The sequence below is a fragment of the Falco rusticolus genome, chromosome 3, assembly GCF_015220075.1.
Source record: "Falco rusticolus isolate bFalRus1 chromosome 3, bFalRus1.pri, whole genome shotgun sequence".
Taxonomy (NCBI): domain Eukaryota; kingdom Metazoa; phylum Chordata; class Aves; order Falconiformes; family Falconidae; genus Falco; species Falco rusticolus.
This window is the reverse complement of record NC_051189.1, coordinates 56,512,073-56,536,145: the sequence shown is the minus strand read 5'-3', so window position 1 is coordinate 56,536,145 and position 24,073 is coordinate 56,512,073. Positions and strand designations below refer to the sequence as shown.

General features: G+C 40.9%; 1 protein-coding gene across 4 annotated transcripts; it reads left to right on the top strand.

The window, feature by feature from the left end:
- Window positions 1–942: 942 nt before the first annotated feature.
- On the top strand, window positions 943–23,111 carry THOC1 (THO complex 1). Of its 4 annotated transcripts, XM_037381970.1 has the most exons (22): window positions 944–1,095; window positions 2,021–2,094; window positions 2,199–2,259; window positions 3,698–3,764; window positions 4,835–4,953; window positions 6,268–6,316; window positions 6,824–6,919; window positions 7,207–7,289; window positions 7,827–7,900; window positions 8,480–8,588; window positions 9,721–9,852; window positions 11,845–11,945; window positions 12,115–12,181; window positions 12,339–12,389; window positions 13,012–13,082; window positions 13,940–13,963; window positions 14,395–14,490; window positions 15,403–15,468; window positions 18,708–18,791; window positions 19,019–19,166; window positions 20,652–20,730; window positions 22,635–23,111. In XM_037381970.1, exons 1-22 carry the CDS (start codon window positions 1,003–1,005, stop codon window positions 22,928–22,930), a joined length of 2,040 nt encoding a protein of 679 aa, XP_037237867.1. In that variant the 5' UTR covers window positions 944–1,002; the 3' UTR covers window positions 22,931–23,111. The 4 variants fall into 4 exon arrangements, with proteins under 4 accessions (XP_037237869.1, XP_037237867.1, XP_037237868.1 ...); XM_037381972.1 differs by lacking the exon at window positions 22,635–23,111 and having other exon boundaries at window positions 943–1,095; window positions 20,052–20,730; XM_037381971.1 differs by lacking the exon at window positions 13,940–13,963.
- Window positions 23,112–24,073: the final 962 nt, after the last annotated feature.

Genomic DNA, 24,073 nt, shown 5'->3' with positions numbered 1-24,073 from the left:
CCAGGATCGGCTGGCGGGCTTAGCCAAGTATCAGGGGTTTTAATAACAGTTGTTGCTTAAGGAATTTCAGCACTGGTAAGAGAAAAAATGGGGTGGGGTGGGCTTTTTTGTTTGGTTTTGGATGTTGTTTTTTTCCAGAAGGAAAGGCAAGTCAAATGTTTCTGCTTGACAGCAAGAAAGAAAGTATGATCAAGAAGCGGTGTGAGAAAACAGCATCTCCAGTCAGTTTTGAGGTGCTCTTGAGAGCCCTAGAAGGCTGATGAGGAATGCATTTGGGAGGGTTGGACACGACAAGGCAAGGGTTCCCAGCTCGTAGCTGCAAGCTTGGACATGGGAATGAAGATGAGGCATCCCAAGCCTGGAAATAAGACCATAAACAGCCATGTCTGAGAGCCATCATTTAGGCTAGCTAGAAAATCTGGTCTTTAAAGGAGCTGAGCCACACAAGAAGAAATTTCACAATAAACGTTTGTTCATTTTTGCAGGGCTATTGCAGACATTTACCAGTGAAGCAATGATTAACCTCCCATTGACTCAGACGGAGGTATCCATTGGATGTTGTTCAACCTGTGAATTGTTAGCACTGGGGTGATTTTACCGGTGATATACAAATTCCTATTTATTCTTCCTTCAGTGATACTTTGAAGGTGGTGGATGACTGTGGCTCTGAGGCGGCTGTCACAAGAAGCAACAAGCACATCTATCGCTCCCCGACACGTCAAACTCTTAAAGGCATTTTCACTTCGACAACATCCTACTGACAAACCCCGCCGGCTGCCGGCTCCTTCCCGCCTCCCTCTCACCGCAACGCGACGCCCCCGCCCCCGCCCCCGCCCCCGCCCCCCTAGTCGCCTCCCGCGCATGCGCTCAGCCAGCCCCGGGCGGGAGGCGAGAGCGAGGCGCCGGCCCCGCCCAGGAGCAGGCGCGCCCCGCCCCGCCCCGCTCGCGCCGCTGCCGGAGGCGGGACGTCTCCAGGACGTACGCGGCGCCGCGCGGGGGAATATGGCGTCATCGGCACGCGCCGCGGAGCGCCGTTCGGTTGGAGCGATGTCGTCGCCGCTCTTCAGCCTGCCCGAGGCGCGGCTTCGCTTCACGGTGAGCCCGGCCGGCCCGGAGGCTCGGCTCGCCTCCCTCGCCGCCGCTCGGAGGGGGACGGGGCGCCGCGTCTGCGCGCCGGTGCGGGGCTGTGCCTCAGCGGCCGCCCGCCTCCCTCCCCTTCCGCCAGGCCTCGGGCCGGACCGGGGCCCGCGGGCCCGGGCGCGGCTCCCGCTGCGGAGGGGCCCGGGCCCCCTGTAACGAGCGCTTAAGGCCGTATAAGTTTGGGGACGGGGCTTCATACCGGCTCAACCCAGCCTGCCCACGGGAGGAGCTGCCGTTTAGTTTACTAAAATTAATGTAAAATAAAATGAAATTTAGAATATGGCGGGAATCCCGCAGCAAAACGACCGGTAGCGCGTTGAACTTCGCTCTTTTGCGCCTCTGCTGAGTTACGCTTTTCTGTTGCCAGAGCAGGCGGGGCTGGCTTACCCAGGCCTCTGGATCCTGCCATTTACAGCCCAGTCTGTTGGACGAGGGGATGGGGTTTACACAAAAGTGGTGGCGGCAAAGACACTTGCTCTGTTAGCTTGATTTCATTACAGGATATAGTAATTTTTAGACCGCCTTGTTAGCAGGAATCATGTCCCAGAACACTATAACCTGCCTGTGAGGCTGTGTCTGTGGGACTTGAGCCTGTTGCAGGTGCCGCACTGGTCGCAACGGTGTATTCCGTTGTGTTTCATTTAGCAATATTATTTTCACTGCACCGTTAGCCCAGGTTTGAGATGTGATGCTCTGCTAACTCACATATCTGATTTGCTAGACATTTGTTATTTGCCCTACTTGTTACAAAGGTCTCTAAACTGACATACCATGTGTGGCAAATAGATTCCTTAGTATTTTGTCAGCTGTTAGATACAGGAAGAAGATCCTTTTGGTTTTGTACTGGTTTTGTAACTTTTCTTTCTTTACTTTTTGGTAGACATCCACCAGAGATGCTCTGAATAACAAAAGTATCAAACCATTATTGAACGCATTTAACCAGATTCCTGGGAGGTAAGTAAATACTGCTTGATCTTAGAGGGTGCCTTCCAGATAACTTTTAGTAATCTTGTCTGTAATAGTTGGTATTAACAGATGTGGAATATTTGCATTTGCAGTGAAAATGAAAAGAAGTGTACCTTGGATCAAGCTTTTAGAGTTATTGTAGAAGAAGAAATAGTAAGTACTTTAAACTACTACAGCTTATTTCTTGATAAAGCTCAAATTTCTATTTGCAAGCTAATGTATTAATTTAACAGAAACTTACTTTAGTATGAGGAAACGCTGTTTATTAAAACCATGAATTATGTAAAAGTTCTCTAAATAAGACTGAATATAGATGATCAGAGGAGATTGGTAGATATAACAGAATGGCAGTATTTTACAGATACCACACTGTGGTGAGAGCTGTTGACTAACCCTTTTCCAGCAGTTTTGTGTAATGCTTATGGAAGTCTATGTCTTAAAATTCTAGTTCATAAATATGCATTATTCTACAACTATACGAGTGGGGTGGAGTGGGTTGTCACTAGCATGTAACAAAGGTGCCTGTCAGCTTAAAAGAATGATGAAAGGAATCAAGTAATTTTTTTGTTGGTATTGCTTGAATGAATGAGCACGAATACAAGCTGGGCAGAGAATGGATTGAGAGCAGCCCTGAGGAAAAAGACTTGGGGGTGTTGGTTGACAAGAACCTCAGCATGACCTGGCAATGTGCACTTGCAAAAGCCAACCATATCCTGGGCTGCACAGAAAGAAGCATAGCCAGCAAGTTGAGGGAGGTGATTCTGCCTCTCCACGCTGCTCTTGTGAGATCTTAGTTGGAGTGCTGCATCCAGATCTGGGGCTTCTAACATAAGACATGGACCTCTTGGATTGAGTTGAGAGGAGGGCCACAAAAGTGATCAGAGGGTTAGAGCACCTCTCCTATGAAGACAGTCTGAGAGAGTTGGGGTTGTTCAGCCTGGAGAAGAGAAGGCTCCAGGGAGACCTTATTGTGCTCTTCCAGTACCTAAAGGTTGCCTGCAAGAAAGCTGGAGAGGGACTTTTTACAAGGCCATGTAGTGATAGGACCGGAGGAAATGGCTTTAAACTGAAAAAGTGTAGATTTAGGTAAGATATTAGGAAGAAATTCTTTACTGTGAGGGTGGTGAGACACTGGGCCAGGTTGCCCAGAGAAGCTGTGGATGCCCCATCCCTGGAAGTGTTCAAGGCCAGGCTGGATGGGGCTTTGAGCAACCTGGTCTAGTGGAAGGTGTCCCTGCCCATGGCAGGGGGGTTGGAACTAGATGATCTTTAAAGTCTCTTCCAACTCAAACCATCCTGTGATTCCATGAAGGCTGACTGTGTGGGATATTAATTGTCAGAGGTAGGTGACTCTCACTATACAGTAGGTATTGTAGGTCTTTAATAGCCAGAAGCAGTCAAGAAATGTTGCTTGCTCAATAAAAACTTTATATAGTTAACTGATAAGTCTGATTTAATAGATTAATTGATGTTTTGGGGAGTTGAATGTCAATATTTGTTTTAAATATGCCTGCTTGGAAACAAGAGGTTTTGTTTTGTTTGATATATTTAGGTCAGAATACAGGAGTTTAATACTGTTTTGTTTGTTTAGATAAACAAAGCTCCATGTGAAAATCTCCTGGCAATTATTTCTCTTGCTATAGGTGGAGTCACAGAAGGTGAGCACCTTTCTCTCAAATCTGTTTGTAGTTTTGGGGACCATTTAGGGAAATTTTAAAATCTTGATTTTTGTAAGTCATCTACAGCAGTTAGTTTTTATAATATGTGGCCCTCAGACTAGTGGTTATTAAGCCTGTTTCTCAAGAGTAATGAAGTATAATATAATTACATTCAGTTATATATGTAAAATTTGCGTTGGAATCTTATTTGGTTTGCTTTCTTTTTTTTTAATAAAGGAAGTTGCATGGTGTTGGTTGCAACATAATTAGCATTTTCTGTCTTTGTCCATTACTGTAAAATGTTTAGAAGCTGCCCATCATAATTTCAGAGATGAGATCACTGAGGTGGATAGGTTAAATGACTTGTAGGTTTCTCTGTCAGTTGCTGGCAAGGCCAGAAATAATTTCCGGATATCTGCGATGGTCTCATAGTACTGACCTGTCAATACACAGCTGTTTTTTATGTACTTGAATCTGTTTCTGTAACTGGCTTTTGAGTCAGTAATCAGTGCGCTAATCTTTTCTGAAGAGGCTTTCATGCTCTTCTCTGTGTTTATTTGTTCACATGACACATTAAATACTTGCTTGTTCTAGTAAGTATAGCTCAACTACATACGTGTTTTTTGAACTGTAGAATAACAAGACCTGTGATACTGAGGCAGCTACCAGGCTGCAGACCGTGGCAGACAGACTTGGAGCACTGCTTTAGCTGTGCTTTACTTGAGGAAAAGACTTCATGTGTGTGTTTAGTGTAACTAGATTTAGAAGTTGACTTGCAGTCTGCGAAGAGATGCAATGTTGTTTCAGACTTTGAGGTTCTCAGAACAGTGATTCTTTATTTTTTGTTTTACCTTAGTGCAAAGCTCTTGTAAAGCTCATCTCCGTACGTGTACATACAGAAATAGCTTTAATGGGAGTCCACACTTCAGCCCAAGCTTTTTGTTAAGATTTGTAGCAACCCAGGAGAACTTTTTTTCTTTGTTTTTTAACATAATGTCCCTCAACTGCCATGCATCTTAAATACATTTCAGTTCAAATTTGCTGAATAAAATATTACATGTTCCTCACAGGTATCTGCACTGCATCAACCCCTTTTGTGCTTCTGGGGGATGTTCTGGATTGCCTGCCTTTGGACCAGTGTGACAAAATTTTCACTTTTGTGGAGAAAAATGTTGCTACATGGAAATCGGTAGGTGTTTCTCTAGAATGTGTTATAATTGTGCCAAAGCTTCTGTCGATCTGAACCATTTTTACACAGATTTTAACTGTTTTTGCATCTCTTTGTGTTAGAATAGTAACGTTGAGCACGTTTTGTTCTGAGGCTTGAAAATGTCTGGGCAGCAGAGGTCAGAAAGTGAATAATAAAAGAAATCATAATTTTGATTGATCTTTTCTTTCTAACTCCTTTCTCCACAGTATACAGTGGTTGTCATATTTAGAAACTGTAAATTTAACTTCCCATGCACAATTCATATGAGTATACGAATCATATATGTAGATATGTATCTCTTGACATATTATTCAGCTTCTTCCTCAGAGTTGCAGGAGATTCCTGCGTCTTCAATTTCCAGGGAAAGAAGACTCCTTGGTCACTTCCTTAATGAGCTTTCCATTACAGGACTGTAGCAACAGTGAATATATTGCCCTAAAATATTTCTGCTCTTGAGTAACATTTGGTGTTTTGAGGCCTGTATGAGGGTTCTGTGCTCTTGCTGTGCCATGGTGCTGTAACAGGAGAAGAGCTGCTGTGACAGGCTGCTGAGCTTCTTGTGCTGCAGGCGCTATTAATTACAGGGAATTCAGAGTCTCAGGCAGAAGTCCTAACCTGCCAGCATTTTAGTCCAAGATCATAAGAAGTCTTCAATCTTAGTGTCCTTGGCTTGCTCTTTGGCAGTACTGCCAGGAGCACAAGTGTCTGCAACTCTATAGGTAACACCTGAAAAGCATTCCGGTCTCTCTGTGTGTTCCTAACTTGAATTTCCTAACCACAGCTACCTCCCATAGGCCTTCATTCATGCTGTTCTGTTTCAGATAACATTGTGTCCCCCAGTATATTCACAAACTGTCCTTTGTCATTAATTCAAGTCTCTATCAATTTCTTTCTCCTGCTGCCAAATTACTACTACTGTGAATGCTCTGAATCTTTTGTTTATTGCTCTTTGCTTACATCTATAAAAAAATGCATGGAATAATAAAGGTAATGAGTGTAAATAATTGTATGTTACAGGGGAAAAAATTGGACTTTGCTCATACAGTTCACTGTCACGTGTTTTTCTGTATGGAGACTGGATTGCAATGTTGTGGTTTATGCCTTCTTGGAATTTGTGGGACTGTTTGTTTTATATTGCCTTTTTGTGAAACCTGCCTCATATAGGGGGAGATACAGATTTGGAGTTAACAGTTGGAATGACTCATACTTGCTTATGGCTTGTGATTGGATTAAAATCTGCTCAAGAAGGTTTTGTGATCTCTTAATGATCTAAATACCTTTACTGCATTTCAGAATACATTTTACTCTGCAGGGAAAAATTACTTGCTACGAATGTGCAATGGTAAGTTGTAGTTTTTCGGGCGGGTGGTAGGGAATTAAAGAACTCCCTATCTCAGCAAATGAAAGTGAATTTAATAATCTGATTTACATTCAGATGTGTCCAATATGTAATAAAGGTAAAAGGCAGATCACTCAGCAGATATTCATGAGTCTTGCTTATTAAAGTAGAAGTCATTCTGACCTTAGGGAAATCTCTTCATCAGTGGAGGTCGTTATAGAAGAACATCTAAAAATTTTATGGGCTTTGTTATTGCTGAGGAATATTAGAGGCTGTATTTGAGTAGGATTCATTTGAACTTATTTTTTATTGCTATTGAAAGTGTTAGGAGAATTGGTAGAATGCATTGATCTGAGGAAGTTACTAGCATTTAAATTTACAAACTTAGCTTTTACAAAGCTACCTTTCATTAGCTATGTAGGTCAGGTAACTAGCAAGTCTTGATTTCTAGTGCGTGAGAAATTGAAAGAGGGATAAATGTTAATATTCTTTACTCTTTACAATATTTAGACCTTCTAAGAAGATTATCTAAGTCACAAAACACAGTCTTCTGTGGAAGAATTCAGCTGTTCTTGGCTAGGTTATTTCCACTTTCAGAAAAGTCAGGTGAGATTTTTTGCATTTCATCACACTTAACATCTAACAAAGACTAAATGTGCTGAATCTTTTTAAGTTTATGATGGTTGCAGACCAAATTCAGTTGGAGAAAATTACGTTGCACTTTTACCGTAGTTCTTGTCTCTACCATTGATATTCTGAGTGACTCATTTGTTGTGATTTCAGACACAAGTTTTGAATGCTATTTCTGAGAATTTAGTATCAGCATCTCATAAACTAACTGAACAGACTTATGAAGGTCACAGCTTCTAAGACTGACCCTTTGTTTTTCACAGGACTTAACTTGCAGAGTCAGTTTAACCTGGAAAATGTCACTGTTTTCAATACCAATGAACATGAGAGCACTCTAGGACAGAAGGTGAAAATTCCTTTGTAATTTTTCACTCATTCTGCAGTAAATGTCTAAGATTCTTTGCACAAAAATGGGCTACTATGCTTAATATGTTATTAATATATTAATAATCTATTAATAATATGAACTGTATGTTCATAATTTGGTTGTCCCTCTTCAAGACCAAGCTGCTGATTCTGGCAATAGGCATGTTACCTGGTGTATTAAACTGTGCAGACTTGGAGGGGAAAAAAGTCCATTTGATTGTGAGGGATAAACACTGTGACGTAATTACTAAGTTTCCCCCGCAGTATACAGAGGATAGACCTGCCCCTTCAGCTTTTTTCAAGAGAAGTCAGGTTATCGTTGCAAAGTGTAGTAAGGTGTTAAGACAGGAATTTGGTGCACGTTTTACTGGAATAATACTTTAGAGATTTTCTGAATTACCAGCGTAATCTTTCTGATCTAAAGCGTAATAGCATGTTTAAAATAAAGGACATGGTGACAACTGTATGCAAATTATAGTGGCACTTGTATAAGTTTTAAATTATTTTTTCCTGTTAGCACACTGAGGAGAGAGAAGAAGGAATGGACGTAGAAGAAGGTGAAATGGGAGATGATGAAGCACCAACCAGTTGGTGAGCTTACAGCAAGTTTAAAAGCTGAAACAACTTTATGAAGTGAAAGTAAAAAATTGTTTGGGAAATACCCTTAAATGCTGTATTTGGAATTTTACTTATCTCCTGCCCTCTCAAGATTAAATACAGCCTAGTAGAGAGAAATCTACAGAGTTATTTGAAGAAGTTGTGTACTCTATCTGAGAACTGCTGTTCTCTCTTTTTGACAATTTTCTGAATTACTTAGCAGAACAAATTTTGTCAAGATGTATTCAGGGATTCTGGCTATGTGCTGTACATGCTTTTAGGAGAAAAAGCTGTGCTCCTCTTCATTCCCCAGATAGTGAAAAACTTCTAAGATCCCTTTTTCTTACTATTTTTACTTTTGTGGTGAGAAGGTTACAACAGACTGGATGGAAAATTCTTTTAAAGAGACAAATTCTGGAGTATAGATTTCTCTGTAAGGGCTCACTACTGACTTATTATTTCACTTACAAAATGAGTAATATTTTCTGAAATTGCACATTCCTGGGCGGACTCAAATTGAATATATCTCTTTCAATATTGTTTGTTGGTTTGTGTTGTTTTTTTTCCCCCCAGTTCCATTCCAATAGATTATAACCTTTATAGAAAATTCTGGTCACTTCAAGATTATTTTAGAAATCCTGTGCAGTGCTATGAGAAGGTATCATGGAAAACTTTTCTTAAGGTAATCTTGAGTTCATGTTTTCAACCATTCAGCCCAAGTGAAAATCACCATTTACATGAGTAGGAGAGTGACTGTGTAAGCATGGAACAGTTCAAGTCCTCGTGCCATTGAATAATAGTGCACAAAGAAATGCATTTTGCTGTTTTCCAAAGTGAATCTTTGATGGTAAACAGCATATTAAGATGTGCAGTAAATCCCCTAATAAAACTTGTGTTAGTCAATAACAGAAAGACATCGTATGTTACAACAATGTCAGACAAAAAGCAGAACTTGTGGGTTTGGGGTTTTTTTCCCCCGCAGAAGATAATACCTAGACCTAGATCATAGAGTTGAATAGTCATACTGATCCCAGTGGGATCCTAAAGATGATAGGTTTCTAATGAAGCAAATCTCTTTATAGAAGCAATGACTCTAATGTCCCTTTCAGCCAGCTGTTTCAGTTTTGCTTAATACGACTGTTGAGGATAATTTATTGCTAAGCTACTGTGTCTTCACAATTTGTCACTGTTTAATAGCAAGAAGCCTTGTTTTTAAAATTGTCATTCTCTGTGTTCTGGTATTAAGATGTAACATCTGCTCAGACATTCTAATACAAATCTAGTCAATGAGGTCTACATTCCCGAAACCTCGTGTGTGGTTCAGAGAAACTGGACACAAGGTCAGGCTTAAATCTTTCAGATGAAATTTTTGAGATTTTCTTCATTGCAGCTTTAAGACTGAATTGATTTTAAGGGCAGTAGTGCAAATTTAACTCTCACTTATGTGCCTTTTTGTATGTATTCTGAACAACTTAAATTGGGTTTGAATATAGCACTGTTATCATGTGGACCTTTTTTCTTCATAACATCTAAACAACAAAGCAGTTGCACACTGTTCACAACCCATAACATTGTTTTTCTTAGTGTATTTTAAATACTCCAAATGATAAGATATTCTGAAATGATAAATAACACTTTCACTGTCATTTGTGGTGTTCAGAGAAACCCTACGTACTGGTGGCAAATGGGTTGTTTCAGCTGGCTGATAGCAGGTTTACAATTGATTTTACTTGCTTGGCACTAAGTCTAGTGTAAGTTCTCTTTAACTACAAAGTTTTTGTATTATTTTGATGTGTTAAATAACTGTTTTATAGTACTCAGAAGAAGTTTTGGCTGTTTTCAAAAGTTACAAATTGGACGACACTCAGGCTTCCCGAAAAAAGTTGGAAGAACTAAAAACAGGAGGAGAACATGTATACTTTGCAAAGTTCCTAACTAGTGAAAAGGTACGTGATTTCTTTTTTCAGAGTCGCAGACTAGTTGAGACTGGAGGGAACTTGTGTCTAGTTCAGTCTCCCTGCTCAAAGCTCTCAGCTAGAGCATGTTGATCAGTGTGATGTCCAGTTGGCTTTTGAATGTTTCCACAAGTAGAGACTCCAGAGTTTCTCTGGATATCCTGTTACATTGTTTGATCACTTTATTTAGATAGATTTGTTCTCTTCTTTTTTATTTTATTCTTTCGTTGTGGATGGATTGCCTCTGTTAATTGGTGATTCAGGGACTTTATTTTGGGAATAAAAGTCTGCAGTAAAGCTGGCATACATTATTGTGTTTGATTTGTAATGTTACATTTAGAAAGGGAAGTTAAAATAGAGTAAGTATTTGAAGATCTGTTGCTTTTTTTATTGCCTGTAGAATTACATTTTCAGAACTTGGCTGATGATGTGCTAACTATATTTTTTGCCTCATAATGGTCTTGTTTAAAATTGCTTTGAAAAAGATCTTGAGAATTTTTAATTCTGTTCATATTAACGGAATTAATTAACAGAAACCTGCCCCTTAATAGCTAAACAGCAATAACAGCTATAAATTCAAACTAGTGCATTCCAATCAAATCTGTTATCTTGAACCCTTCGGGCCCCACGCTGGGTGCCAAAAAGGACTGTTGTGGTTTAACCCCGGCTGGCAACCCAGCACCACGTAGCCGCTTGCTCACTCCCCTCACCCAGAGGGATGGGAAGGAGGATCAGAAAGCAATGTAAAACTCAGGGGTTGAGATAAGAACAGTTTATTAGGTAAAGCACAAGCCGCGCACGCAAGCAAAGCAAAGAATTCATTCACCACTTCCCATGGGCTGGCAGGTGTTCAGCCATCCCCAGGAAAGCCGGGCTCCATCACGCGTAACGGTTACTCGGGAGGACAAATGCCATAATGCCAGATGTCCACCCCTTCTTCTTCCCCCAGCTTATATACTCAGCATGACGTCATATGGTATGGAATACCTCTTTGGCTAGCTTGGGTCACCTGTCCTGGCTGTGTCCCCTCCCAGTTTCCCGTGGCAGGGCCCAAGGAACTGAAGAGTCCTTGATTCAGTATGAACATCACCCAGCAACAACTAAAAACATCAGTGTGCTATCAACATTAACATTGTTCTCACATCAGAGCCAAAACACAGCACTGTACTAACTACTAAGAAGAAAATTAACTCTATCCCAGCGAAACCAAGACAGTCACAAATACAATGCTTTATTGAGTTTAATTCTCAAGTCGTCTTAGTTTTGGAATAATATGTACCTTTAACTTCTAAATGTATGCATTAGTAGATGAGAGAAAGCAAGTTTCAGTGCAGCATAAGCCTTTGACCTGCGAATAGAGAATTTTAAAATAATATAGTATAGAAGGTGTAGAACTGGTTGCTTAATTGACACCCAAGAGTCAAAGGCCTTTTTCATTAAAGGATCTGCAAATGTTCCCTTTGTGTGATCTATCATAGTGCAGCGTATAGGGTAGCAACTGAGCAGTGTATCACTGCGCAAGTGTTGATGAGAGTGTATGCTGCTGCGGTAGCTGAACCCTTACGTTGGAGCCAGCAGTTCATAGGGAAGGGGAGCAGGCTTTCCTTCAGTTACTGAAATACTTGAATATTTGTTTTTCCAAATTCTTGTTTGCTTCAAAGTGATGTTCTTAAATCTAGCAGTATAAAACTAGTTAAACAAAAAGCTAGGGATACAAGGTGGTTCCTTGTGCTTTTAAGAAATTGATTTCATTAGAAATTTTGATACTTCTTCCTAAATTGTGCTAGATGACAGTTTACCCATCTTAGTACCTTATGAAATGCTGTCCAGAAAGTATAGTTGATACTAATAGAGCTTCTCTAATGACTTACCGTAATCTTGTAAAAATAGTCTCCATTGGGTTTATCTGAAAACATCTGCTGAATTTTTTTCACTTACACATGTTTAATCTCCTTAATGTGTAATTTTTTTGTTGTTGTTTAGCTGATGGATTTACAGCTGAGTGACAGTAACTTTCGCCGACACATCTTGTTGCAGTATCTAATATTATTTCAGTATCTAAAGGGACAGGTCAAATTCAAAAGGTAATATGGAACTTTTTTATTTTGGGGATGGAGAGCTAAGAACTTGGAGATAAACCAAAATACTTTGAAAGAGTTTGTCTCCTTGTTCTCGGGTTCTTGTGAAACTTGCAGAGCCTTGGATTGGTAAACATCCTGTGTTTTTTGTTGTGTTTCTGTTTTTCAATTCCAGTTCAAACTATGTTCTAACAGATGAACAGTCTCTTTGGATTGAAGATACTACAAAAGCAGTGTACCAGGTTAGTACAGTAGATACTTTACAAAAATTACATGGAAGAATATTTACCATGTAATATTATATCAGCCACCTTTGAAGCAGTAACCACCATGTTCTTGGAGGTTTTTTTTCTACATACTCTATTATTTTCTAAATTTTTTTCTCCCTCCCAATCATAGCTTCTTTCAGAAAATCCTCCGGATGGTGAAAGATTCTCAAAAATGGTAGAGGTAAGTACTTTGGTGCCTGTCTGAACAAAGTATATAGCATGTAAAAAGGCAGTGTCAGTTTAAACTAGCTTTTGGAACATAGATGTTGTATCTGAGAGAACTTTTATCTCATCTCTGTAAAAAGATCTCATAACAGCTTTTTGTTTTGTAGTCATGGTTTTCCCATGTTTTCATTATTGTGCTTTTCCATTTCTACCCAGGAGAAGGAAAAAATGTGCACGTGTAAATACAGGAGACATTGGTTATTGGGAAAAAAAAATATTTAAAAAGTCTTTGCAGAAAGGAGTGCTGTGCCCAAAGACATGGGAAAAAGATGCAAGTGAAATTAACAAAAGTTGTTTTCTTGCTTTCCTCTTTTCCTTTACTTTGGCTCCCTCTATTTTCTTGTTTAGAGAAGGAGAAATAAAGCCTTTCCCACATTTACTGAAGAGAGGAGATACACTAGGTTTGAATAAACTAAACCAGTTGTCTAAGATAACACTGATGACCTTCAAAATAGTGGCTGAAATACACACACTAGAACAAAGTTTTCCCCTTAGTTTTAATAGCTCAGTTAAAAATTTTGAGGTCAACTTCAAAGATTATTATGACCCTAATAATGTGCAGTATTATGTTTCTCCAGCATATATTAAATACTGAAGAAAACTGGAATTCATGGAAAAATGAGGGCTGCCCAAGCTTTGTGAAAGAAAGGTAATTCTATTATGAAGTAGAAGCTTGCTGCTGCTTGTTTGAAATGCTGGTGCAGCTTTGGAATATGTACCCGTGGTGTATGAACGTTAATGTTCTTTGCATAATGTTCATGCAGCTTTGAGATTTGTATAGTTGGATGTCCCTTCTGTGTGCAGAAGGCTCTTTGATTTCTGCCAAAAGTCTTAAGGCTTCATTACATCAGTGAAGAGGTGGTTATGAATGTGCAGGGTCTCAGGAGAGCATTCCTCACTGTCTCATACCAAGAATCCAGTGACTGAGGAGACTGGAGCAAGTTATCTCCCATTCTGCCTTCAGCAGACGCTAGGTTGAAGAAGTTAGTGCCTGAGTTTCCCATATACTGCTTTGCATTGCCTCTACTGAAGCTTTTGGCGTTACGGCTTTGGGTGGGGCGTTTTTGTGTAACGATTCTCCTCTTATGCACTTTACTAGGTTTGCCACTTTGTGGTGATTGCTTACCTGAAAGGAAATTATGATTAGGTGGCTTTTGCCATTGAAAGGTTTCCTGTGTAATTAGTTACTAACTAGTGGCAAAACTTGAACTTTGACTCCATGTGTCTACTTAACTATCTTGAGGTTGGTGACCAAACATTCCTCTTCCATCCTTCTTCATTCTGCACACAGACTGTAGCCCCTTTGTGGTAAGGAGCATCTGTGTCGTTATGCCTTTGCAGATTTCCTTTTATGAAGTGATCAGGTGGAGCCACCTCTTCATGACTTCAGCTGTTTGTGAAAAAGGGGGAGGGGGACTGTGAGAAGAGAGAAATTACTATAGTGGGCAGGTGGGGGGCAAGTAAAATAATGAAATTTGACTTTTACGAATGTTCTGTCTCCTTTAGATCTCAGCCAGAGTTTCAGCTTGGGTAGGTCTTACCATAATCTCAGTGGTCTGGGATCACCGTGATCTCTGGGGTCTCTGATCCCATGAAATCAGGTGCACCTGGGGAAAGAGAACTTGCAATCATAGAGCAGATGATCCCAGCAGCAGGGTAGAGCATACTTATGTGCTGCTGGCATAAATGTGATTTGCTTCTTTTTCTATATTGGGACTTTTATGATCGACACTTAAATTTGTGACTGAACTAATTTTAATGTCTGGCAAATCCCCTTCCTTATCCTTACTTTACATTCTCTCTCTCCTCTTCCCTTTGCCTCCTTCCACTCCTAGAATCCCAGTTCTTCTGAATACTTCCATTACAATTTAACCATCTGAAGTGAAATGGCTTGATTTTGTTCTCTACGCATTTCTCTACATATTACTGGTTTGATACTAAAGGGCACTTTTTTTCTTTAGACCTCCTGATTCTAAGCCAATGAGGCCTGTGAGAAAGAGGCCAGCTCCAGAGGACTTCTTAGGAAAAGGACCAAACAAAAAAATCCTTATGGGGAAGTATGTTGGAATTTTTTTTCCTTTACAGGGTTTCTGGGGTTTGGTTGGTTAGTTGGTCTGGGGGGCTTTGTGGTGGTTTTTTTTGCCACTGACTGTTTTTTGTAGTCAGCATTTTTAAAACTTCCTTGCTTTAGAACTGCTGGGAAAGAACAGCCAAGGGATATGTCATTCTTTTAAAACCTGCAGTAGGCTTCCTTTCCTTACAGTCATCTCTTTAGATCCCTTTTAAATGGTCTGTAAGTTACAGGCTGAAAATCAGTGGTTTGTACTTGTCGGATCAGTTTTTACGCTGTTGTCCTCCTCCTGTTTTTGCTTAAAATGTATGTGTGCCGTGGGTTTTAAAATAACATCTACTAGTATTTTAGCCCTGGGGCAAAAAATTCTTGATACGTTCCCTCCAGTAAAAGTGCCGTATTTTGCATGATACTGAGTGCTGCGTTTTTCCACTTCCTTCTTTAGAAGAAATGAGTCTTTTCATTGTAATGGTTTACCCAACCTAGATGTAGAAATTTTAACCTTGTCTTGAGCTTCAAGACCTCGTACTGAGTGTTTTGTAAAATGTCCCTTCTGAAAGAGCAATAAATTACTTCATTTATCAAAACAAAATGGCCTGACCCTAGCTAATTTGGAAGGAGAGAGTTTTTTACTGTTTCTTACCGCAGATCAGCAAGAGATTGTAATAGAAATTTAATACATAATTTTCCTGATTTGCAACATCGGATGCGATTTCTGTCTCTTCTAGTAATCCCTAAGATGTATGTATTACAAAGTTTGTGTGGTGTGCTTTATTATAAAGGCTCTGGGGTTAGAATTTCTGTAGTGTTGTTTCACATGTCTCTCTTTGAACGATGAACATGGAGTGATACCAATGATGAATGTGGAGTTTGATAAGTGTTTTGCCTCTCTTTTCAGTGAGGAACTGACCCGCCTTTGGAATTTATGTCCTGATAACATGGAAGCTTGTAAATCTGAGAGTAGGTAGGTACGCCATTGTCTAAAGCTAACTTTAAGCACTCTTAATTACACACAAGATTACAATTATAAAAAAATTGGCATAAGGAAAGTATATAAGATGGTGTTACATGGTATGCCATTTTGCTGTGTGTTTTGAGAGAATTTGGTTGTATGAATCTTTGTCTTGAAATCTCCTTACAGTTTTCTTCACTAGTGTTTATGCTTTGAGGAATATTCATTGCTTGGTAAAGTAAAATCTAATCTAAAAACCAGATGGAAACTTCCATTTGGTAGAGCGTGATTATGCAATTAATTACTTTATATAATAAAGGAAGGTTGCCAAGTGTGGCTCCAATGAGGTTAGCATGCCATTTGGCTGTGATGTTCAAGCAGGCATGTGTGTTGAGCAATACTAGATAAGAGGTAATTGGTTAACAGGCATTGTTTCAGTGCATACCGGATCTGCTAGTGGTGTAGACGTAGAAAAATACAATTATTGATTAACCCTTCTGCTTGCACAGTTGTAGAAAATACTGAAAATGTACTTTCTATGTAACTGTCTGTCCGTTAAAGATAGCGTGTTCCCTTTTTGTGCAGACATGGTACCTAGTTTGAAAATCTGGAAATGGAATGAGACAGTTCCTGAAGAGAGCTTTGCTAGTAGTGGCTGTAAAGGCTGGGTGCCTGGGGGGAGGTGCTAGCTGTGCAGATGTCCTAAGTAGAGGAAATGCTTTTCCAATTGCAAGTTTCATATTTTTCTTCCAGCTCCTATTCCAATTGCTTTTAGAGACCAAAACTAAACAAATGGAGATAAACCAAGAAAATGCATGCCATGGTAAACGGGAAAGAGAAGATCCAGGGGGATCTGGATTCAGTACCAAGTTTTATTGTAGGTTTTGTGACTGAATGTGGTCAAGTGACTGTAACTTTTTGCTTTGGTCCCTCGTGTCTTCATTCAAATGGGGTAATACTTCCTTACCTGTCGTCTTTGTAGATAGCTGTTCTTGGGTTAATATAGCAGGTTTCAAATCAGATGTGGTTTTAAGATGCTGGCTTTGGTTCCAGTAGTCAGTGATACTACACTTAAACATGCATGGGGCACTGCTTTCATGGCCCAAACATGTTTTTCAAAACAAAATTAAAGTGAATTTATAGACCAGTGTGCTTCCCCCCTTCCCCCAACTGATCGCTAGTTCTCTTGTAGAAACAGATGTGTCTCTGTCAAACGTTAGGTAGGAGAAATACATGCCATTATGAGCCTGCTTTGCACCACTGATAATCTTGGCTCACAGTAACCTACAGCTCTTAAGTAATCTGTATTGCTTACTTGTAGTCTTCAAAGCAGCAAACTGTCCTGATCATTGTGAATATTATTTTTGTTATATTTTTAGGTCGTTTCCTTATATACTGGTTTGAATACCTTTCAGAAGCAACCGCTACCTGTTCTAAGAGCAGAAACATCAGTCACCTTCTTAGTATGTCCCGTATGAACCATCAATACTGTCTTTTAAATCACAGAACAACTGAGGTGGGAAGGGACCTCTAGAAATCCTTGCTCAAAGCAGGCTCAGCTACAGCAAGTGGCCTAGAACCTTCCCCAGTCAGGTTCTGAAGGTTTCTCCAAGAGTGGAAGTTCTGCAGCCTTCCTGGGCAATCTGTTCCAGTGTTTGGTCACCCTCACAGAAAAGTTGGGGGACATTTTTCTGGTGCCTAAGTGGAATTGCCTGTATTTCAGTTTGTGCCAGCTGCTGCTTGTGTTTTCACTGAGTAGCACTGAGTCTGACTCTTCCTTACTGCCCCCATCAGGTATTTACTGCCCCTGAGCCCTCTCTTCTCCAGGGTAAACAGTCCTAGCTCCCTCAGACTCTCCTTGGGTGTCAGATGTTCCGATCTGTGCACAGCCTTTTGCATGGCCCCGTGTCTGTTCTGGGGAGTCCAGAACTGGACCCAGCACTCCACATGTATCTTGCCAGTGCTGAGTAGAAGGAAAGGATCGTCTCCCTTGACCTGTTGGTAACCCTCTTAATGAGGCCCAGGGTGTCACTGGCCATCTTTGACAGAAGGACGCATTGCTGGCTCGTGTCTGCGGTGATGTCGTCCACCAAGACCTTTTCTGCAAAGGTGCTCTCCAGCCAGTCAATCCTCAGCCTGTGCTCGTGCCTGGAATTGTTCCTCCCAGGCAGGACTTGGCATTTTCCTTTCCTGAACTTCATGACATTCCTGTCAGCCAATTCCTCTGGTCTGTTGAGGTCCCTCTGGCTGGCAGCACAACCCTCTGGTCTGTCATCCACCCTTCCCAGTTTCACAGCTGAGGGTGCACTCTGTCCCATGGTCAGTAATGAAGGTGCTAGCTAGTACTGGCTCTGGTATTGAGCCCTGGCACACGCTAGTGACAGGCCTCCAGCTGGACTTCATGCTACTGATAACATCTCTTTGAGCCCAGGAGTTCAGATGCTTTTCAGTCCACTTCAAATAAATAAATTTCTCCTGATGCCTGTAGACTTTGGATCTGTATTGAATGTACTTTAACTGAAGTACCTTCAGCAGAAGGTACAAGGATCACCATGGGGGATGAAATGGACACGTTTTGAGCAAGTTGGGGAGCCACTAAGATGGGATCATTAATTACAACATTAAGCTGCCTAATACTTCCCCCCCTCTAAAATTAGTGATCATAAATAATTGAAATTGTGGAGTAATAGTAGTGTTGCTTTCTCTGGTAGCAGATGAAGCTGAAATGGCGGGGTGGGGCGGTAAAGAGGTCGTGTTTTACTTGTCTTGTCCTGTCCTGTCAGATTGCACAGAACTAACAACCGTTGTAGGCTTCTGAGCTCTTGTGAGCTGTGCAAGTGGCAGCATGTTTCTAATGCAGCCAGTCAGTTGTTACAGGTATTTTTATGAAAGTCTCATTTCCTTATTACCAGAATTCTTGTCTTGCATCCCATACTCTTTTCTTCGCCAAATGCTATTGACAGATGCTTGTGTCACCTTCTGGTATGGCAGAAGGTTTAAATGCATATAATAGGCAGTGCTAGCGACTACTGGTATGCTTCAGTGGTTATACAGTATATAATTTTATAGCAACATGTATCAAACAGATTCTTTGCTTATTTGCAGTCATTAAATTTGAGTAGGTTGGGTTTTGGTGTGCTTTTTTTTTTTTTTCTTCAGTGAATAAGCTTGAGATGTGTATGAAGGTGTTGAAAACCAGCTATTTTACAGTAGATTGTGAGGACTGTTAAGCTCCTTAATTTATTTTTTAGGGAATATATGCCAACGTTGGAGGAATTTTTTGAAGAAGCTATTGAACAAGCAGACCCTGAAAACATGGTTGAAAATAAGTATAAGTATGTCAGTCTTTCTTGTGTTTCACTTTATTTTGATCTCTTTTTATGTTTGGATTGTTAAAGAAAACAGACTGTTCTCTGCATTACTAATATCTGTGCAGGACTCCAGTAATGTGCCACAGATTTATAAGTTTGGACAGTGATATTAATTAGTAAACGCCTCGCATCTTTTTCTGTGCTTTTATAGATGTCAGATGGTTACCGACCAAACTTGTATTTTATTACAGGGCTGTGAACAATTCTAACTATGGCTGGAGAGCATTGAGACTTCTAGCACGCAGAAGTCCCCACTTCTTCCAGCCAACAAACCAACAGTTCAAGAGTTTACCTGAATACCTAGAAAACATGGTAATCAAATTAGCCAAGGAGCTGCCTGTAAGTAATATTATCCTATAATAATAAATGTGGAATTCATTTAACTTCCTGCTTGTCTCTCTGCAGTCCATTTGGTACGTGGGGAGGGAAGGGGCAAAAACACATGGGAGAAAAAAAAACCTTGTACACTAAAGTAAAAATTACAAATAAAATTGGTCTAATTATGAAGATCCCAGTAACACCAACCTGAATAATAACATTGACTAACCAAGTAAGTGCGGAGCTCTGCCTTGTGTTCTGTGAAAAAGCAGCTGTGGCAATCCCATTGGTAAGCCGGAATATATTTGTACCCAGCTACTTGGGTTCCAGGCTGCAGTGCAGACTACTTTTATTTAAGGTGCACGGTGGTGTTATGGCTCACGAATATCAGTTGCTGTGGCTACTGGTTTGGCAGTAAAAGGGGCAGGGTGTGCAGCCAGAGGTACTGTGCTAAGTGTTACCAGAGCTTTGCAGCAAGATTTACCAAAGCTTTCCTATCAGCTCCACTACTTTTAAAATATGTAAAGAAAAGTAGATTTTGTAGAGCAGTAAATTTAAGGCATTAACCCTCTGCACGTTCAATGGTACAAATTCGGGGTCAGGGACGGGTCTCTTCTCATTGCGTATAAAGTGATCTCAGAGAAACTAACAACTGGGGAAAGGAGCATTTTCTAAACCTCTGAGTTAGCACACAGCCTAGCAATTACTTGCGGATGTGAACCCATGCTTCTGTGTTTGAGACCTTCCTTATCTGTAATGTGAAACTACTGAGATGTAAAGGTTGGACTGTAATATATAGCTTTTTTGTTTGTTCAGCCATCAGAGTTGACTAGATGCTAATAGCATTTTTAGAAGAAATACTGGGAGGGGAAAGCTGTTAATGTATTAAGGTATTACTTTATGCAGTATTCCTGGTGGTACCGCTGTCACGTGCCAAACATTACGGCAAGAAGCAAATACATAGGTAAGGCCTGTGATTGAAACATCAGAAAAGAGGAAGCCTTTTGTTCATCTTGGCTCATCAATAGCTAATTCAGAGAACAAAAAGTTTGTTGTTTGCATATTTGTTTGCCACCTTTAAGAAGCTGGAAAGTACAGAAAACTTGAGTGAGGAATAAAATTAGTGAAGAATAAATAAATAAATAAAAATAAATAAAAAAACCTTCCATCAGCAGTGGTATTATAGAAAGTTTGTTATTTTTTAAAGTAAGTAATAAAGCTAGGGATGTACTGCTTAGTTGTAGTTACTATGAAAAGGAGAAAATCCTGTGAAGTCAGTGAATACTTTCATTAGATTTCTATTTATTTTTTTTTAGTTAGTACTGTTTTATTAGAACACTTGTTACTGGTGGTTTGGAAACAGGAGGCTATAGGGGTTTTCTGGTTCTCGTATGGGATCATGTCAGGTTTTCCATTCTAACATACATTCCAGGGACAATCACAGAGCTGCAAAATTTCTCTTTAAACACAAAATTCATCCAGTGATGTTTAGTTCTGTCATTGTAGCCTCCTTCTGAAGAAATAAAAACAGGCGAAGATGAAGATGAGGAAGATAATGATGCTTTATTAAAGGAAAACAATGAAAGTAAGGTTTGCATGTTCTCAGTCTTTTCAGTTTCTCTCTTGATGTGTATTGTAAAAGTTGTGTTTTCACATCGTTTCTACTGAGGGTCACCAGTCCTGGCTACCCCAGCACTTCTGTCTTGAACCAGCATTCGTACCAAGAAGTGCAGCCTTTTCAGGACACAGGGCACAACAGCAGCTCTCGGTCTTGTGGCCTGCAGTGCTGAAAGCATCCACTTTCATTAGGAGCTTCTTCCAACCTTTTTCCTGCTACGTGATGTATGTTTACAGTGTTAGTAGGTGTTTATAGCTAAAATGTCAGCATTGCTGTGTAAAAAAAAAAAAAAAACAAAAAACCCCAACAAAAAACCAACCAACCTACCCAAGTGTTCTTTCTGCCCTTTAATTGCCACGGGTAAGTGCATCCCTCTAGCCCCTGCTGGAGTGGGTAGTTATGGGACTTTCAGAAATGGATATATTCCAACTCTAAGAACTTTACGTCCTCTTCATTTAAAACATCTTAAAGGCAAAAGCTTCTCTGTGAGAAAAGCAGCCTTCCTGACAAACATCATCTCTTATTAATTCCTCTTCAAGAACCAGTCATTTCATTTTTGTACCTTGCCTGTGACCCTGATATGTCATGCTCCTACGTGTCCTTCCCTGTGTCCTGTGTCTGTGAATCTGCTGCCTTCCATCCTCATCCATGCCTTCATCTCCTGCGTGTTGTATCTCTCTGTGTTAGCCCTTGGATCCAGCATGGGCAAATGGGATATGCAGGGGTGTGGAAGCCACACACTGGGTGCTGCTGGCAATTTTGTTGAAAGCTGCTTCTGTTAGTGGAAGGCCTTCTGTGGGCCTCTGTGCATCTCTTCTGTTGCCCTTTTCCACCCAGCACCTGACCTTTCCTGCAGTCTCCTTGCCAGTAGTTAAGTTCTCTCCTCAGCTTAGCACTGCCTGACACAGCTTTCTTTAAATCTTGTCTTAAAGCAAAGATGGCAGAGCTGCAGTCCGCTATACACTGTTGTGCTTAGAAATAAGGAAAGTGGTCTGAATGCTTTTGTTGTGGTGGTGGTTGTGATCTTCCCTTCTTTCCCCTCAAAGCAGTGAGTTTAGCTCAGATAAATGAGTGTGTAAGTACTGGAGAGAAACTTCCACTTCATGCCATCTGGCTCTTCAGGTGGCGTGAGGGTGAGTTATTTATTAAAAATTAAGAATATTATCCATTTCTATGCATAAGCAACTTGGTCTTTCAGGGCTTTTCTTTAAAAGTATGAAAGAAACAGGTAGTAAGCCATAGATTGTAGACCATGATAAGCGAGAAATGTGCAAACCCACCTGTGTAATCACTGTAGCACTTGGCTTCTCAGCAGAGCAGAGTATTCAGTGGCTCTTATGTTGGTGCCAGAATGACAGAAAAATCCTTGAAGTACTGACTACACGTTAAATTACTGTCCTATTCACAGTCCTGCTGCTGATAGGAACAGGAGGCTTTAGTAACTCAGTGAAAGGGAAGCACATTATTTTTTACCTGGGTTAATTCCAAGTGATGTGACTAAAATACAAGTCTGACAGACACATTAAAGATCACTGTGTAATTTAATATTATAGTAGACTCATGCATTGAAAGTTGCAGGCTGCCTGTCAAAATCCTTGTTTTCATTTGGAGCAGGCAGTTCAAATGTACCTGAGGCTTTAGCAGTTCTCTCTCAACTTAAAAACCAAGATTTTCTTTATCTTGGGCAAGAAGGGAGTCTCTTGAGACTCAGGCAATACATCGGTTCTCGGAGCTCGAGTAGGCTTTAACAACTGAAGGAAAGGTGTGAGTCAGTCTGTTAGTAAATAAATAGCAAGCTTAAAATGGGGCCGATCAGGGAAAGTATGGGGACTTTCCCTGTGTCTCACCGATTCTTTCTCTTTTTATTCCAGGTCCAGAGGTACAACGGGACAAAGCCATGACGGGTGAACAAATAGAGTCATTTGCCAGCAGGCTTGGGGAGCAGTGGAAGACCTTGGCCCCCTACTTGGAAATGAAAGATTCTGATATCCGGCAGATTGAGCTGGACAGTGAGGACATGAAGATGAGAGCTAAGCAGCTGCTGGTTGCCTGGCAGGATCAGGAGGGCGTACATGCAACCCCTGAGAATCTGATTACTGCTCTGACCAAAGCCGGGTTAAGTGACCTCGCAGAAAGCCTAACCAATGACACTGAAACCAGCAGCTAACTCGCTTCAGATGCTAACTCGTCATTTGGTTTTGGTGGTGGTGGTTGGTTTCAGTTGTGACTGTTATGGTTGTTGTCGCTAATTGTGAGCGTTTTGTTTATTGCTGTTACTATTGATGCTAGGTAGCATTTTTGATAGGTATTTTATGTTCAATAAACAATAAAACTTTTTCGTAATGCTGTTCAGTTATCCAGATTTTCTGAGAAAAGGATTACGTCATCCTGATTCGGAAAGAGGAAGCTTCATCTTGGATGGTGGAAAGGTGAAAGAGAGGATGGAGTCAAGGCAGCTTTAGGAGGATTTGGCATCAGCAGCGCTTGGGTCACTCCTGTTGGACGGAGCCAGCTGACAGTGTAATGGCCTGCTGTCTCTGTGTGGTTTTCAGAGCGGGGGTAGGTGCGAAGGGCTTCCGAGTCATTGTTTGGGGTGGCAGGGAGCTGTAGACCATCAGAATGTACCTGTTTGTTTGCGTGTCAACTTTTGACAAAAAAGGGTTGTGGTGGAGATCCAAGTCATAGCATTCCCTGTCAGTAAAGAACTGGTGTCCTCAGGGGTGCTGCAGTGTCTGCTGGTGTGATGAAGAACTGGTTTCTCTCTGGAACTTGACAGTCAATAATTAGGGGGGATCCCATGCCTGGCTTTTATTAGTCATAACTTTAGTCTCCGCATGTGTTTGGCTACGTAGGAACTCCCCCGAGTCACGCATGGTAAGCAAGGTAATTTTTTTGTTCCAGTTCGCTGTGAAATGACAACTGGTTTCATGTTAAGGATATGGCTATCTGTTGACGGGTACAAGCTGTTGCATGTAGCTCAACGTTTTCCCTCAAAAAGTGGAAGATTTTTGTGGCGTTAAGTGGTAGCTGGCTACAACTTGTTCTGTGGCTATTTCCTGCATCATGCCGAGCATTTGGAAAACTGTGGATCGGAGAACTTCCTCTCCGCAGAGTACTGCTTCAGTTGGTCATTAAATCGTACCTGTGAATTTCCAGGGTGTTTAGCTACCAGCTCGGAGAGGAGTTCCTGCCTGCAGAGCTGCTGCTGAGAGCTCTGTGCCTGGTACGCCACTTGGATTGAACGGTATTAAGAATTCGATGATGTGGCACTTCAGTGAAAGCTGGTATGGGACACGTGTTGGAAATACAG

Bases quoted from the DNA above. Each gene is read 5' to 3' on its own strand.
- THOC1 (XM_037381970.1), top strand. From the start codon at position 1,003: ATGGCGTCATCGGCACGCGCCGCGGAGCGCCGTTCGGTTGGAGCGATG. The intron at 12,182-12,338 runs GTTAGTACAGTA...TCCCAATCATAG, and splicing joins CTACAAAAGCAGTGTACCAG to CTTCTTTCAGAAAATCCTCC. The intron at 13,964-14,394 runs GTAGGTCTTACC...TTTTTTCTTTAG, and splicing joins CAGCCAGAGTTTCAGCTTGG to ACCTCCTGATTCTAAGCCAA.